The sequence below is a fragment of the Pelobates fuscus genome, chromosome 5 (assembly GCF_036172605.1).
Source record: "Pelobates fuscus isolate aPelFus1 chromosome 5, aPelFus1.pri, whole genome shotgun sequence".
Lineage (NCBI taxonomy): Eukaryota > Metazoa > Chordata > Amphibia > Anura > Pelobatidae > Pelobates > Pelobates fuscus.
In genome coordinates, this window is record NC_086321.1 from 244869981 (window position 1) to 244883682 (window position 13702).

Below are 13702 nucleotides of genomic sequence, written 5' to 3' on the forward strand. Positions count from 1 at the left end.
GTAAAATGCAGTAGCACACTGAATGTATACAAATTGTACATGCAATCCATACGGCGATGATTGACTTAATTAAAATAAATAATTAAAAACAAACAATGCTAACAAATGTATAGATGAAATTTAAAGGTAGTCATTTAAAGTAAAGCCGTTTTATCCATGGCAGTAACATCTTAAATAACGTGAACATATATTTAGCATTACTTACCCCAGTTGACAGTCTGCTTGCCGTTTGGGGAGGTCGCATACCACTTGGAGGCCTATTTAACATTGGCACAATACCTGCCCTTGAGCTTGGGCGAGCAGATGGAGGCCGCTGATTGCTTGTCATGCTTTCTATTTGCAAATTAGAGAGAAAAATAAAACCAATTGGTCACCTCTTTTAAACATTTCAAATGCCATCTTCTCGAAATCTTTTTCTATACATAAAATAAATGTCAAGTGTTGCATTCCACTTTTTTTCTTTATTAATACAATAATGCATAATGTGATCCACTAATAAAGATACTATATTAGCTCATAGAGCCCATGAATAAATGTATATATGGTTTACAGTTTTAATACCCTAAAACAAGTCACATTGCATCTTTTACACGTTTTATCCATCCAATGTATGGATTACATATTTTTCATAGAGTACATTATCCCTTTAAGCTGTTTAATAAAGATCTTTCAATGGCCATCGAAAATCATGTGTTCATATTTGCAAATGATACAATAGGTAGTATGTTTATATCACTATGAGCAAGGAATTACTTCTGTACAGAGGGACTAGGACAAAATCGGGGGCTGATAAATATGTTACTTTGTTATGGTTGCACTATTATTAGCAATAGATATTAAAGAAATGTATTTTTTAAATCTCAGTATACTCTCTCATTTGTCAGCACTACTAAGCACAATGAAAGGTGTATTTGGAATTTTTAAGATTTAAAGTTTTTAAATTTAAAGAGAAGGTAGATCCAAAGGATATGTTTGCGCCGACTCAGCAGCATTTTGATTACAGGGCTAATCCAACCTCTAGTTGCGGTCTCTCAGACAGCCGCTAGATGGTGCTTCCGTGTTCTTAGAGCACGAAAAGGGTTTTAAATGACGTTCAACGTCCCCAGGCTCTGTATGAGGACGTCGAGTGTTGCCGGAATCCCCGGAATTGAATAATGCTTTCCTATGGGAAGGTCTAATGTGCACGTGCGGCCATTGCCGCTCATGTGCATTAGGTCTCCACCGCCAGCAGCGGGGGAGGAGTGTGGGCGGAAATGAGCCAGCACCTAGGGAAATCGGCGCTGGACCCAGGTAAGTGACTGAAGGGGTTATATTAATCTCTTCAGTGCTGTGGGAGGGGGCCTTGACAGAAGGGGAAGCTATAGTGCAAGGAAAACAAGTATGTTTTCCTGGCACTATAGTTTCCCTGTAAGCAAACATTTTCCCACAATCCACCGATCAAAAGAATCCCACTGAAGGGTAAACTGCAGACATCATGTACAGAGGAGAACAATATGGAGGTGCTCATGTACTGGGATCCAGTGTGATGAAAAATAAATAAATATGTAGACATGTATTATCCTTACGATACAACGGGCACGAACAATTGGGGAATAAAATGAAAGTGTGGCTTTAATAAAGAATATTATACAAATTGAAAAAGTGCAAAGGCAGACTCTGTGTTTGCTTTTAAGGGACACTATAGTCACCTGAACAACTTTAGCTTAATGAAGCAGTTTTGGTGTATAGAACATACCCCTGCAGCCTCACTGCTCAATCCTCTGCTATTTAGGAGTTAAATCCCTTTGTTTATGAACCCTAGTCACACCTCCCTGCATGTGACTTGCACAGCCTTGCATAAACACTTCCTGTAAAGAGAGCCCTATTAAGGCTTTCTTTATTGCAAGTTCTGTTTAATTAATATTTTCTTATCCTCTGCTATATTAATAGCTTGCTAGACCCTGCAAGAGCCTCCTGTATGTGATTAAAGTTCAATTTAGAGATTGAGATACAATTATTTAAGGTGAATTACATCTGTTTGAAAGTGAAACCAGTTTTTTTTTTCATGCAGGCTCTGTCAATCATAGCCAGGGGAGGTGTGGCTAGGGCTGCATAAACAGAAACAAAGTGATTTAACTCCTAAATGACAGTGAATTGAGCAGTGAAATTGCAGGGGAATGATCTATACACTAAAACTGCTTTACCTAAAGTAATTTAGGTGACTATGGTGTTCCTTTAATGCATGAGATTGGTATCAGTTGTATCAGTTACACTTCCCTAACCCAAAAGAGGCCTAAAGAAGGTCAAAACAATTGTCCAGGAGTTACCATATTTATGTATATGGGGAAAAGGGTTAGATTTATTTATTTGAACATCTTCTTCTTATTAGTAAATTATTTTTGCTATTTTTCCTAATTTTGAAAGGCATTTGTTATACAACTATATTTCTTTTTACAGATACCATTATATCTACAGGTATTTTCTTCCTTCCACCAATACTCTTTTTTTCTTCTCCCCCCTATACATCACCTATAAGGTGTATATTTAATTTCTGCTGTTTAAAAAAAAAATATGATTTTATCCATTTATGAAAATGCTTCTTGAGACCTTTTTATTCTTATCTACAGCTATCTTTTCTTGACATTTATTTTAAAAAGGAATCACTTGCAAAAGGAATGTTTACATTTATGCACGTTACGGGTAGAATTTTGCACAACCATAATTAAGTTTTATACGTATGCATTTTAAAAATATGCACAACCTTTAATGAGTTGTATACTTAAGCACTTTAAGGGCGAAATATACATAACAACATTCCACCCTAATATATATATTTTTTATATGAAAATGTACAAACAACTGTTCTGTTTTATCTCTCCCCTGGACGCTAAAAAAATATGGACATTACCAATGTGTTATGAATCTAATACGCATTAATAGAGATGATATGAAGGGTGGAACAACGAAAGGAAATGTCGCGATGCGTTCCAGCATGGACACAGAGCGTCTCTACGCCGACGCCCTAATGTCATTACAAGGACACGAAAATTACCCAAAACCGGGAAACACAAGAAAGGACGTATATAAAGACAGAGAGACAGAAGACAGAACATACAGCAACTGAGGAAGCCTCAGAAGGAGGTGAAACGCGTATTGCACAACTTTACTGTAAGAACTTTTTATCAGAATTTATTTTATCGTTTTCTCTGTTATTAATCTTTGTAAGAATAAAGTGATACTTTAACAATACCTGGCATCCAGTGGATCTATACGGGGATGTGAAGGAAAAATCACCAACATACAGAGAAGGGGATGGGATCCCTGTCAATATCCCAACACGCAAATAGAGCCTAATCTTATTGGCTCTTTACTTGTGAGTACATTTATCTACTCATTTATTTCACACTTTAAACCTACTGTATTGCACTAGGATATGGTTACATGTATTTCAATAACAAATACATTGGTCCTGGTCCAGTGCATCAAAACGTTTATAATATATTGAATTTACACACTCCACCTACCTATTGTATGTAAGTTGTCATATCACATTCTATGCCTTATACATTATAGGCTACATACAGCTGACTAGAAATGCAGAACACAAATGGAGAGGTGTGTGTGTGGGGGGGTGAAGTGTGTGTGATGGGGCAGGTTGTGTGAGGTGTACAGTGTGTGTGGGGGGGGGGGTCAGTGTGTGTATGGAGGGGCAGTGTGTGTGCATGAGGGGGGCAGTGGGGGTAGGAGAACAAATTAATAAATAAATAAATATATATTTATTAAAATTAATAATGGTGTCCCCCCTCCCTGTTTACCGTTGCCTGCGAGGGGGGACATTTCCTACATTCCCTGTTGGTGACAGTGAACTCTAACAGCTTCAGGAGGGCCAGAGTTCACTCTCATAAGCAGGGCCGTCTTTAAGGCGGGGCAAACGGGGCAGCTGCCCCGGGCCCTGTGCCTGCTGGGGGGCCCAAGACAGCTGCTCCGTTTGCCCTCTGCCCGCAAACTATGGAGGCCCATCGGGTGGCCCATGCACTTAGGGCCACCCGGTGGGCCTGTGTCAGCAGGGGCCCGGTCGGGCGCTGTGGCGCTTTAACAGCTCGACCGGGCCCTTGCTTTCCGGCAGCCGACTGGGAGGAAGTGACAGCCGCGCGTCACTTCCTTCCACAGAAACAGGAGCCGCGCGGGAGGAAGAAGCTGTTCCGGAGGGGGCCAGGCCGGGAGAGCTTAACTCCCAGCCACCCCAGCCAGACCACTGGACCCCAGGGAAGCCACCCTCCAGGAAAAGGTAAGAAACTGGAGGGTGGTTATGAAATTTTGCATGAGTGTCTGAGTGTGTGTATGTGTTAGTGTGCCAGTATGTCTGTCAGTGTATCTGTATGTCTCTGTGTGTGAGTCTGTCAGTGTCTGTGTGCTTCAGTATGTATGTATGTATGTATGTCTGTCAGTGTGTGTGTGTGAGTCTGTCAGTGTGTCAGTATGTCTGTGTGTGTGTCTGTCAGTGTGTCAATATGTCTGTGTGTGTGAGTCTGTCAGTGTGCCAGTATGTCTGTGTGTGTGAGTCTGTCAGTATGTCTGTGTGTGTGTGAGAGTGTGTCAGTGTGTCAGTATGTCTGTGTGTGTGTGTGTGTGTGTGAGTCTGTCAGTATGTCTGTGTGTGTGTGTCTGTCAGTGTGTCAGTATGTCTGTGTGTGTGAGTCTGTCAGTGTGTCAGTATGTCTGTGTGTGTGAGTCTGTCAGTGTGTCAGTATGTCTGTGTGTGTGAGTCTGTCAGTGTGTCAGTATGTCTGTGTGTGTGAGTCTGTCAGTGTGTCAGTATGTCTGTGTGTGTGAGTCTGTCAGTATGTCTGTGTGTGTGTGTGTGTGTGTGTGTGTGTGAGTCTGTCAGTGTGTCAGTATGTCTGTGTGTGTGTGTGTGTGAGTCTGTCAGTGTGTCAGTATGTCTGTGTGTGTGAGTCTGTCAGTGTGTCAGTATGTCTGTGTGTGTGAGTCTGTCAGTGTGTCAGTATGTCTGTGTGTGTGAGTCTGTCAGTGTGTCAGTATGTCTGTGTGTGTGAGTCTGTCAGTGTGTCAGTATGTCTGTGTGTGTGAGTCTGTCAGTGTGTCAGTATGTCTGTGTGTGTGAGTCTGTCAGTGTGTCAGTATGTCTGTGTGTGTGAGTCTGTCAGTGTGTCAGTATGTCTGTGTGTGTGAGTCTGTCAGTATGTCTGTGTGTATGAGAGAGTCTGTCAGTGTGTCAGTATGTCTGTCTGTGTGTGTGTGAGTCTGTCAGTGTGTCTGTATGTCAGTATGTCTGTCTGTATGTGTGCCAGAATGTCTGTATGTCTATGTGTGAGTCTGTCAGTGTCCGTGTGGTTCTGTATGTCTGTGTTTGTCAATATGTCTGTCAGTGTATGTGTGTTTCAGTATGTCCATCTGTCTGTGTGTATATGTGCCAGTATGTCTGTCAGTGTATCTGTATGTCTGTGTGTGTGAGTCCCTCAGTGTCTGTGTGGTTCAGTATGTCTTTGTCCATGTTTGTTTCAGTATGGCTGTCTGTGTCAGTACGTCTGTCAGAATGTGTCTCTGTATCTGTATGTTGTCCATTTGTGTTTGTATCTGTATGTGTCAGTGTTTGTATCTGTATATCTGCATGTGTGTCAGGTTGTGTATCTGTGTGTCTGTATGTGTGTCAGTGTGTGTGTCGATGTATCTATATGAAGTCAGTGTGTGTACCTTTGCATCTGCATGTATGCCAGTGTTTGTATCTGTGTGTGTCTATGTATGTGTTAGTGTATCTATATGTAGTCTGTGTGTATCTGTATGTTCTTGTGTGTATCTATATGCGGTCAGTGTGTATTTACGTGTGTGTGTGTGTGTCAGGTAGTGTATTTGTGCGTATCTATATGTAGTCGGGGGGGGCCCAAGTAAATGCTTGCCCAGGGTTCAATCAAAATTAAAGACGGCCCTGCTCATGAGATTCGGAGCGTTGCCGTGGTAACTGCGGCAACGCTCCGAGCTCGTGAGAGGAGATCCCGGCGGAGCTGCAAGTTAGAGCTCCCCGGGTCCTCTCTCCCTCCCTCCCCTGCCGGCTGTCAGTAAAGTGCTAGCGGGCCGGAGTGGGCGATCTCTGATCTCCCCTCCAGTCCTGCAGAGCCGGCAGGGAAGATCACAGTTCCCGGTGCTATCATCATAGCACCGGGAGAATATCTCGCGGCTCCCATGTGTGTCCGTTTCGGAACCGCTGCTGTAATCCATGAACCAGTTTAGTAACCCTTCTCTGAACTGTCTCCAAAGTATTAATATCCTTCTGGAGATATGGTCTTCAGTACTGCGTACAATACTCCAAGTGAGGTCTCACCAGTGTTCTGTACAATCTCATGAGAACTTCCCTCTTTCTACTGCTAATATCTCTCCCTATACAACCAAGCATTCTGCTAGCATTTCCTGCTGCTCTATTACATTGTCTGCCTACCTTTAAGACATCTGAAATAATTACCGCTAAATCCCTTTCCTCAGATGTTAAGGTTAGGACTTTATCAATTATTAACAACTCTGTCCTTGGGTTTTTTTCATCCAAAATGCATTATCTTGCACTAATCCACATTAAATGTCAGTTGCCACAGCTCTGACCATTTTACTTGTTTACCTAAATCATTTGCCATTTGGCTTATCCCTCCTGGAACATCAAACATGTTTCATATTTCTGTATCACCAGCAACAAGACATACTTTACCATCAAGACCTTCTGCAATATCACTAATAAAAATATTAAAGCGAATAGGTCCAAGTACAGATCCCTGAGGTACACCACTGGTAAAAAAGACCATGTTATGTATTTATATAATTATTATTATTATATTTATATAGCGACAGCAAATTCCGTAGAGCTTTACAATGGGTGGATTAACAAACATGTAATTGTAACCAGACAAGTTTGACGCACAGGAACAGAGGGGTTGAGGGCTCAATGAGCTTACATGCTAGAGGGAGTGGGATATAGTGATACAAAATGTAAGGGAAGTATTAGGGAAGTAGATTGGTAGAATAGTATTCACTGAAGACTTAGTGTGATACAGTAGACATTGCTTACCTAGATTTCAGTAAAGCTTTAGACACTGTCGCACATAGAAGGCTTATCAATAAACAGCAATCTTTAATATTGGATTCTAACAGAGGGTTGTAGTCAATGGAGTATATTCGATGTAAGGTCTTGTTACCAGTAGGGTACCAAAAGGATCTGAACTTGGACTGAATCTCTTTAATATTTTTATTAGTGATATTGCAGAAGGTCTTGATGGTAAGGTATGTCTTTTTGCTCATGATACTAAAATATATAAAAGGGTTGATGTTCCAGAAGGGATAAGTCAAATGATTTAGGTAAACTAGAAAAATGGTCAGAGCTGTGGCACCGGACATTTAATGTGGATAAGTTCAAGATAATGCATCTTGGATGTAAAAACCTAAGGAAAAGTACAGAATATTTGATAAAGTCCTAACCAAAACATTTGTGGAGAAAGGGATTTAGGGGTAATCATTTCAGATGACCTAAAGGTAGGTAGACAGTGTAATAGAGCAGCAGGAAATGCTAGCGAGACCTCGCTTGGAGTATTGTACGCAGTACTGGAGACCATATCTCCAGAAGGATATTGATACTTTGGAGCGAGTTCAGAGAAGGGCTACTAAACTGGTTCATAGATTACAGGATAAAATATACAAGGAAAGATCAAAGGATCGTAACATGTTTAGCTTGGAGGAAAGACGAGACGGGGGATATGAAAGAAACATAAAGGGAATCAACACAGTAAAGGTGAAAACTATATTTAAAAGAAGAAAAACGACCACAACAAGAGGACATAGTCTTAAATTAGAGGGGCAAAGGTTTACAAATAAAAATAATATCAGGAAGTATTTTTTTTTTTTAATATAAATACATACAGTGAGAGCTCGCTGAGGGTTTATTATTATTATTATATACATACAGTGAGAGCTGGCTGAGTTATTATTATATAAATACATACAGTGAGAGCTGGCTGGGTTATTATTATTATTATATAAATACATACAGTGAGAGCTGGCTGGGTTATTATTATTATTATATAAATACATACAGTGAGAGCTGGCTGGGTTATTATTATTATTATTATATAAATACATACAGTGTGAGAGCTGGCTGGGTTATTATTATTATATAAATACATACAGTGAGAGCTGGCTGGGTTATTATTATTATTATATAAATACATACAGTGAGAGAGCTGGCTGGGTTATTATTATTATTATTATTATTATTATTATTATATAAATACATACAGTGAGAGCTGGCTGGGTTATTATTATTATTATTATATAAATACATACAGTGAGAGCTGGCTGGATTATTATTATTATATAAATACATACAGTGAGAGCTGGCTGGGTTATTATTATTATTATTATTATATAAATACATACAGTGAGAGAGCTGGCTGGGTTATTATTATTATTATTATATAAATACATACAGTGAGAGCTGGCTGGGTTATTATTATTATTATATAAATACATACAGTGTGAGAGCTGGCTGGGTTATTATTATTATATAAATACATACAGTGAGAGTTGGCTGGGTTATTACTATTATTATTATATAAATACATACAGTGTGAGAGCTGGCTGGGTTATTATTATTATTATATAAATACATACAGTGAGAGCTGGCTGGGTTATTATTATTATTATATAAATACATACAGTGAGAGAGCTGGCTGGGTTATTATTATTATTATTATATAAATACATACAGTGAGAGAGCTGGCTGGGTTATTATTATTGTTATTATTATATAAATACATACAGTGAGAGCTGGCTGGGTTATTATTATTATTATTATATAAATACATACAGTGAGAGAGCTGGCTGGGTTATTATTATTATTATTATATAAATACATACAGTGAGAGAGCTGGCTGGGTTAATATTATTATTATATAAATACATACAGTGAGAGCAGGCTGGATTATTATTATTATAAATACATACAGTGAGAGAGCTGGCTGGGTTATTATTATTATTATTATTATTATTATATAAATACATACAGTGTGAGAGTTGGCTGGGTTATTATTATTATTATATAAATACATACAGTGAGAGAGCTGGCTGGGTTATTATGATTATTATATAAATACATACAGTGAGAGCTGGCTGGATTATTATTATTATATAAATACATACAGTGAGAGCTGGCTGGGTTATTACTATTATTATTATTATTATATAAATACATACAGTGAGAGAGCTGGCTGGGTTATTATTATTATTATATAAATACATACAGTGTGAGAGCTGGCTGGGTTATTACTATTAGTATTAATATATAAATACATACAGTGAGAGCTGGCTGGGTTATTATTATTATATTATATAAATACATACAGTGTGAGAGCTGGCTGGGTTATTATTATTATTATTATATAAATACATACAGTGTGAGCTGGCTGGGTTATTATTATTATATAAATACATACAGTGAGAGCTGGCTGGGTTATTACTATTATTATTATTATATAAATACATACAGTGTGAGAGCTGGCTGGATTATTATTATTATATAAATACATACAGTGAGAGCTGGCTGGGTTGTTATTATTATTATTATTATATAAATACATACAGTGTGAGAGCTGGCTGGGTTATTATTATTATTATAGAAATACATACAGTGAGAGCTGGCTGGGTTATTATTATTATTATATAAATACATACAGTGAGAGCTGGCTGAGGGTTTATTATTATATTATATAAATACATACAGTGAGAGCTGGCTGGGTAATTATTATTATTATATAAATACATACAGTGTGAGAGCTGGCTGGGTTATTATTATTATTATATAAATACATACAGTGTGAGAGCTGGCTGGGTTATTATTATTATTATATAAATACATACAGTGAGAGCTGGCTGGGTTGTTATTATTATTATTATTATTATTATTATTATTATTATTATATAAATACATACAGTGTGAGCTGGCTGAGCTATTATTATATAAATACATACAGTGAGAGCTGGCTGAGTTATTATTATTATATAAATACATACAGTGAGAGCTGGCTGAGTTATATAAATACATACAGTGAGAGCTGGCTGGGTTATTATTATTATATTATATAAATACATACAGTGTGAGAGCTGGCTGGGTTATTATTATTATATTATATAAATACATACAGTGTGAGCTGGCTGAGGGTTTATTATTATTATTATATACATACAGTGAGAGCTGGCTGAGTTGTTATTATATAAATACATACAGTGAGTGCTGGCTGGGTTATTATTATTATAATATAAATACATACAGTGTGAGAGCTGGCTGGGTTATTACTATTAGTATTAATATATAAATACATACAGTGTGAGAGCTGGCTGGGTTATTATTATTATTATATAAATACATACAGTGTGAGAGCTGGCTGGGTTATTATTATTATTATATAAATACATACAGTGAGAGCTGGCTGGATTATTATTATTATATAAATACATACAGTGAGAGGGCTGGCTGGGTTATTATTATTATTATATAAATACATAGAGTGTGAGAGCTGGCTGGGTTGTTATTATTATTATTATATAAATACATACAGTGAGAGCTGGCTGGATTATTATTATTATATTATAAATACATACAGTGAGAGAGCTGGCTGGGTTATTATTATTATTATTATTATTATATAAATACATAGAGTGTGAGAGCTGGCTGGGTTATTATTATTATTATTATATAAATACATACAGTGTGAGAGCTGGCTGGGTTATTATTATTATTATATAAATACATACAGTGAGAGCTGGCTGGATTATTATTATTATATAAATACATACAGTAAGAGGGCTGGCTGGGTTATTATTATTATTATATAAATACATACAGTGAGAGCTGGCTGGATTAATATTATTATATTATAAATACATACAGTGAGAGAGCTGGCTGGGTTATTATTATTATTATATAAATACACACAGTGAGAGCTGGCTGGATTATTATTATTATATAAATACATACAGTGAGAGAGCTGGCTGGGTTATTATTATTATTATATAAATACATACAGTGAGAGCTGGCTGGGTTGTTATTATTATTATTATTATATAAATACATACAGTGTGAGAGCTGGCTGGGTTATTATTATTATTATTATTATTATATAAATACATACAGTGTGAGAGTTGGCTGGGTTATTATTATTATTATTATTATATAAATACATACAGTGTGAGAGCTGGCTGGATTATTATTATATAAATACATACAGTGTGAGAGCTGGCTGGGTTATTATTATTATTATTATTATTATATAAATACATATAGTGAAAGAGCTGGCTGGGTTATTATTATTATTATTATATAAATACATACAGTGAGAGAGCTGGCTGGGTTATTATTATTATATAAATACATACAGTGAGAGCTGGCTAGGTTATTATTATTATTATTATATAAATACATACAGTGTGAGAGCTGGCTGGGTTATTATTATTATTATATAAATACATACAGTGAGAGCTGGCTGGGTTGTTATTATTATTATTATTATTATATAAATACATACAGTGTGAGCTGGCTGAGCTATTATTATATAAATACATACAGTGAGAGCTGGCTGAGTTATTATTATTATATAAATACATACAGTGAGAGCTGGCTGAGTTATATAAATACATACAGTGAGAGCTGGCTGGGTTATTATTATTATATTATATAAATACATACAGTGAGAGCTGGCTGGGTTATTATTATTATATTATATAAATACATACAGTGTGAGCTGGCTGAGGGTTTATTATTATTATATACATACAGTGAGAGCTGGCTGAGTTGTTATTATATAAATACATACAGTGAGTGCTGGCTGGGTTATTATTATTATAATATAAATACATACAGTGTGAGAGCTGGCTGGGTTATTACTATTAGTATTAATATATAAATACATACAGTGTGAGAGCTGGCTGGGTTATTATTATATAAATACATACAGTGTGAGAGCTGGCTGGGTTATTATTATTATTATATAAATACATACAGTGAGAGCTGGCTGGATTATTATTATTATATAAATACATACAGTGAGAGGGCTGGCTGGGTTATTATTATTATTATTATATAAATACATAGAGTGTGAGAGCTGGCTGGGTTATTATTATTATTATATAAATACATACAGTGAGAGCTGGCTGGATTATTATTATTATATTATAAATACATACAGTGAGAGAGCTGGCTGGGTTATTATTATTATTATTATTATATAAATACATAGAGTGTGAGAGCTGGCTGGGTTATTATTATTATATAAATACATACAGTGTGAGAGCTGGCTGGGTTATTATTATTATTATATAAATACATACAGTGAGAGCTGGCTGGATTATTATTATTATATAAATACATACAGTAAGAGGGCTGGCTGGGTTATTATTATTATTATATAAATACATACAGTGAGAGCTGGCTGGATTAATATTATTATATTATAAATACATACAGTGAGAGAGCTGGCTGGGTTATTATTATTATTATATAAATACATACAGTGAGAGCTGGCTGGATTATTATTATTATATAAATACATACAGTGAGAGAGCTGGCTGGGTTATTATTATTATTATATAAATACATACAGTGAGAGCTGGCTGGGTTGTTATTATTATTATTATTATATAAATACATACAGTGTGAGAGCTGGCTGGGTTATTATTATTATTATTATTATATAAATACATACAGTGTGAGAGTTGGCTGGGTTATTATTATTATTATTATTATATAAATACATACAGTGTGAGAGCTGGCTGGATTATTATTATATAAATACATACAGTGTGAGAGCTGGCTGGGTTATTATTATTATTATTATTATATAAATACATATAGTGAAAGAGCTGGCTGAGTTATTATTATTATTATTATATAAATACATACAGTGAGAGAGCTGGCTGGGTTATTATTATTATTATATAAATACATACAGTGAGAGCTGGCTGGGTTATTATTATTATTATTATATAAATACATACAGTGAGAGAGCTGGCTGGGTTATTATTATTATTATATAAATACATACAGTGAGAGCTGGCTGGGTTATTATTATTATTATATAAATACATACAGTGAGAGCTGGCTGGATTATTATTATTATATAAATACATACAGTGAGAGCTGGCTGGGTTATTATTATTATTATTATATAAATACATACAGTGAGAGAGCTGGCTGGGTTATTATTATTATTATATAAATACATACAGTGAGAGCTGGCTGGGTTATTATTATTATTATTATATAAATACATACAGTGTGAGAGTTGGCTGGGTTATTATTATTATTATATAAATACATACAGTGAGAGCTGGCTGGGTTATTATTATTATTATATAAATACATACAGTGTGAGAGTTGGCTGGGTTATTATTATTATTATTATATAAATACATACAGTGAGAGCTGGCTGGGTTATTATTATTATTATATAAATACATACAGTGTGAGAGTTGGCTGGGTTATTATTATTATTATTATATAAATACATACAGTGAGAGCTGGCTGTACACAAACACCGTTAGCTGTCTCCGTTTTCCCGTGTCACTTTGTCGCTTGGCAACAAAGATCACGTGACCTTCAGGCTCACCCGCCAAACCTCGCGGAAGTCCCTGAGATTCTCGCGACTCCCTCTGAGGAGAGGCTGATTGGTTAACG

At 36.1% G+C, this 13702-nt stretch overlaps 1 protein-coding gene across 2 annotated transcripts in view; it reads right to left on the reverse strand.

Annotated features, from left to right (window-relative positions):
* IFT74 (intraflagellar transport 74) overlaps positions 1 to 13678 on the reverse strand; it is a 145418-nt gene extending 131740 nt beyond the window's left edge. Inside the window, exons 1-2 of one of the 2 annotated variants that reach the window (XM_063455182.1) lie at positions 13564 to 13678; positions 206 to 333 (exon numbers count right to left, since the gene is read on the reverse strand). In XM_063455182.1, the coding sequence (XP_063311252.1) occupies positions 206 to 328 (123 nt within the window). In that variant the 5' untranslated portion in view covers positions 329 to 333; positions 13564 to 13678. Of the gene's footprint in view, positions 1 to 205; positions 334 to 13537 lie in introns of both variants that reach the window. The other variant, XM_063455181.1, reaches the window with a different exon arrangement.
* Between the last annotated feature and the right edge of the window lie 24 nt (positions 13679 to 13702).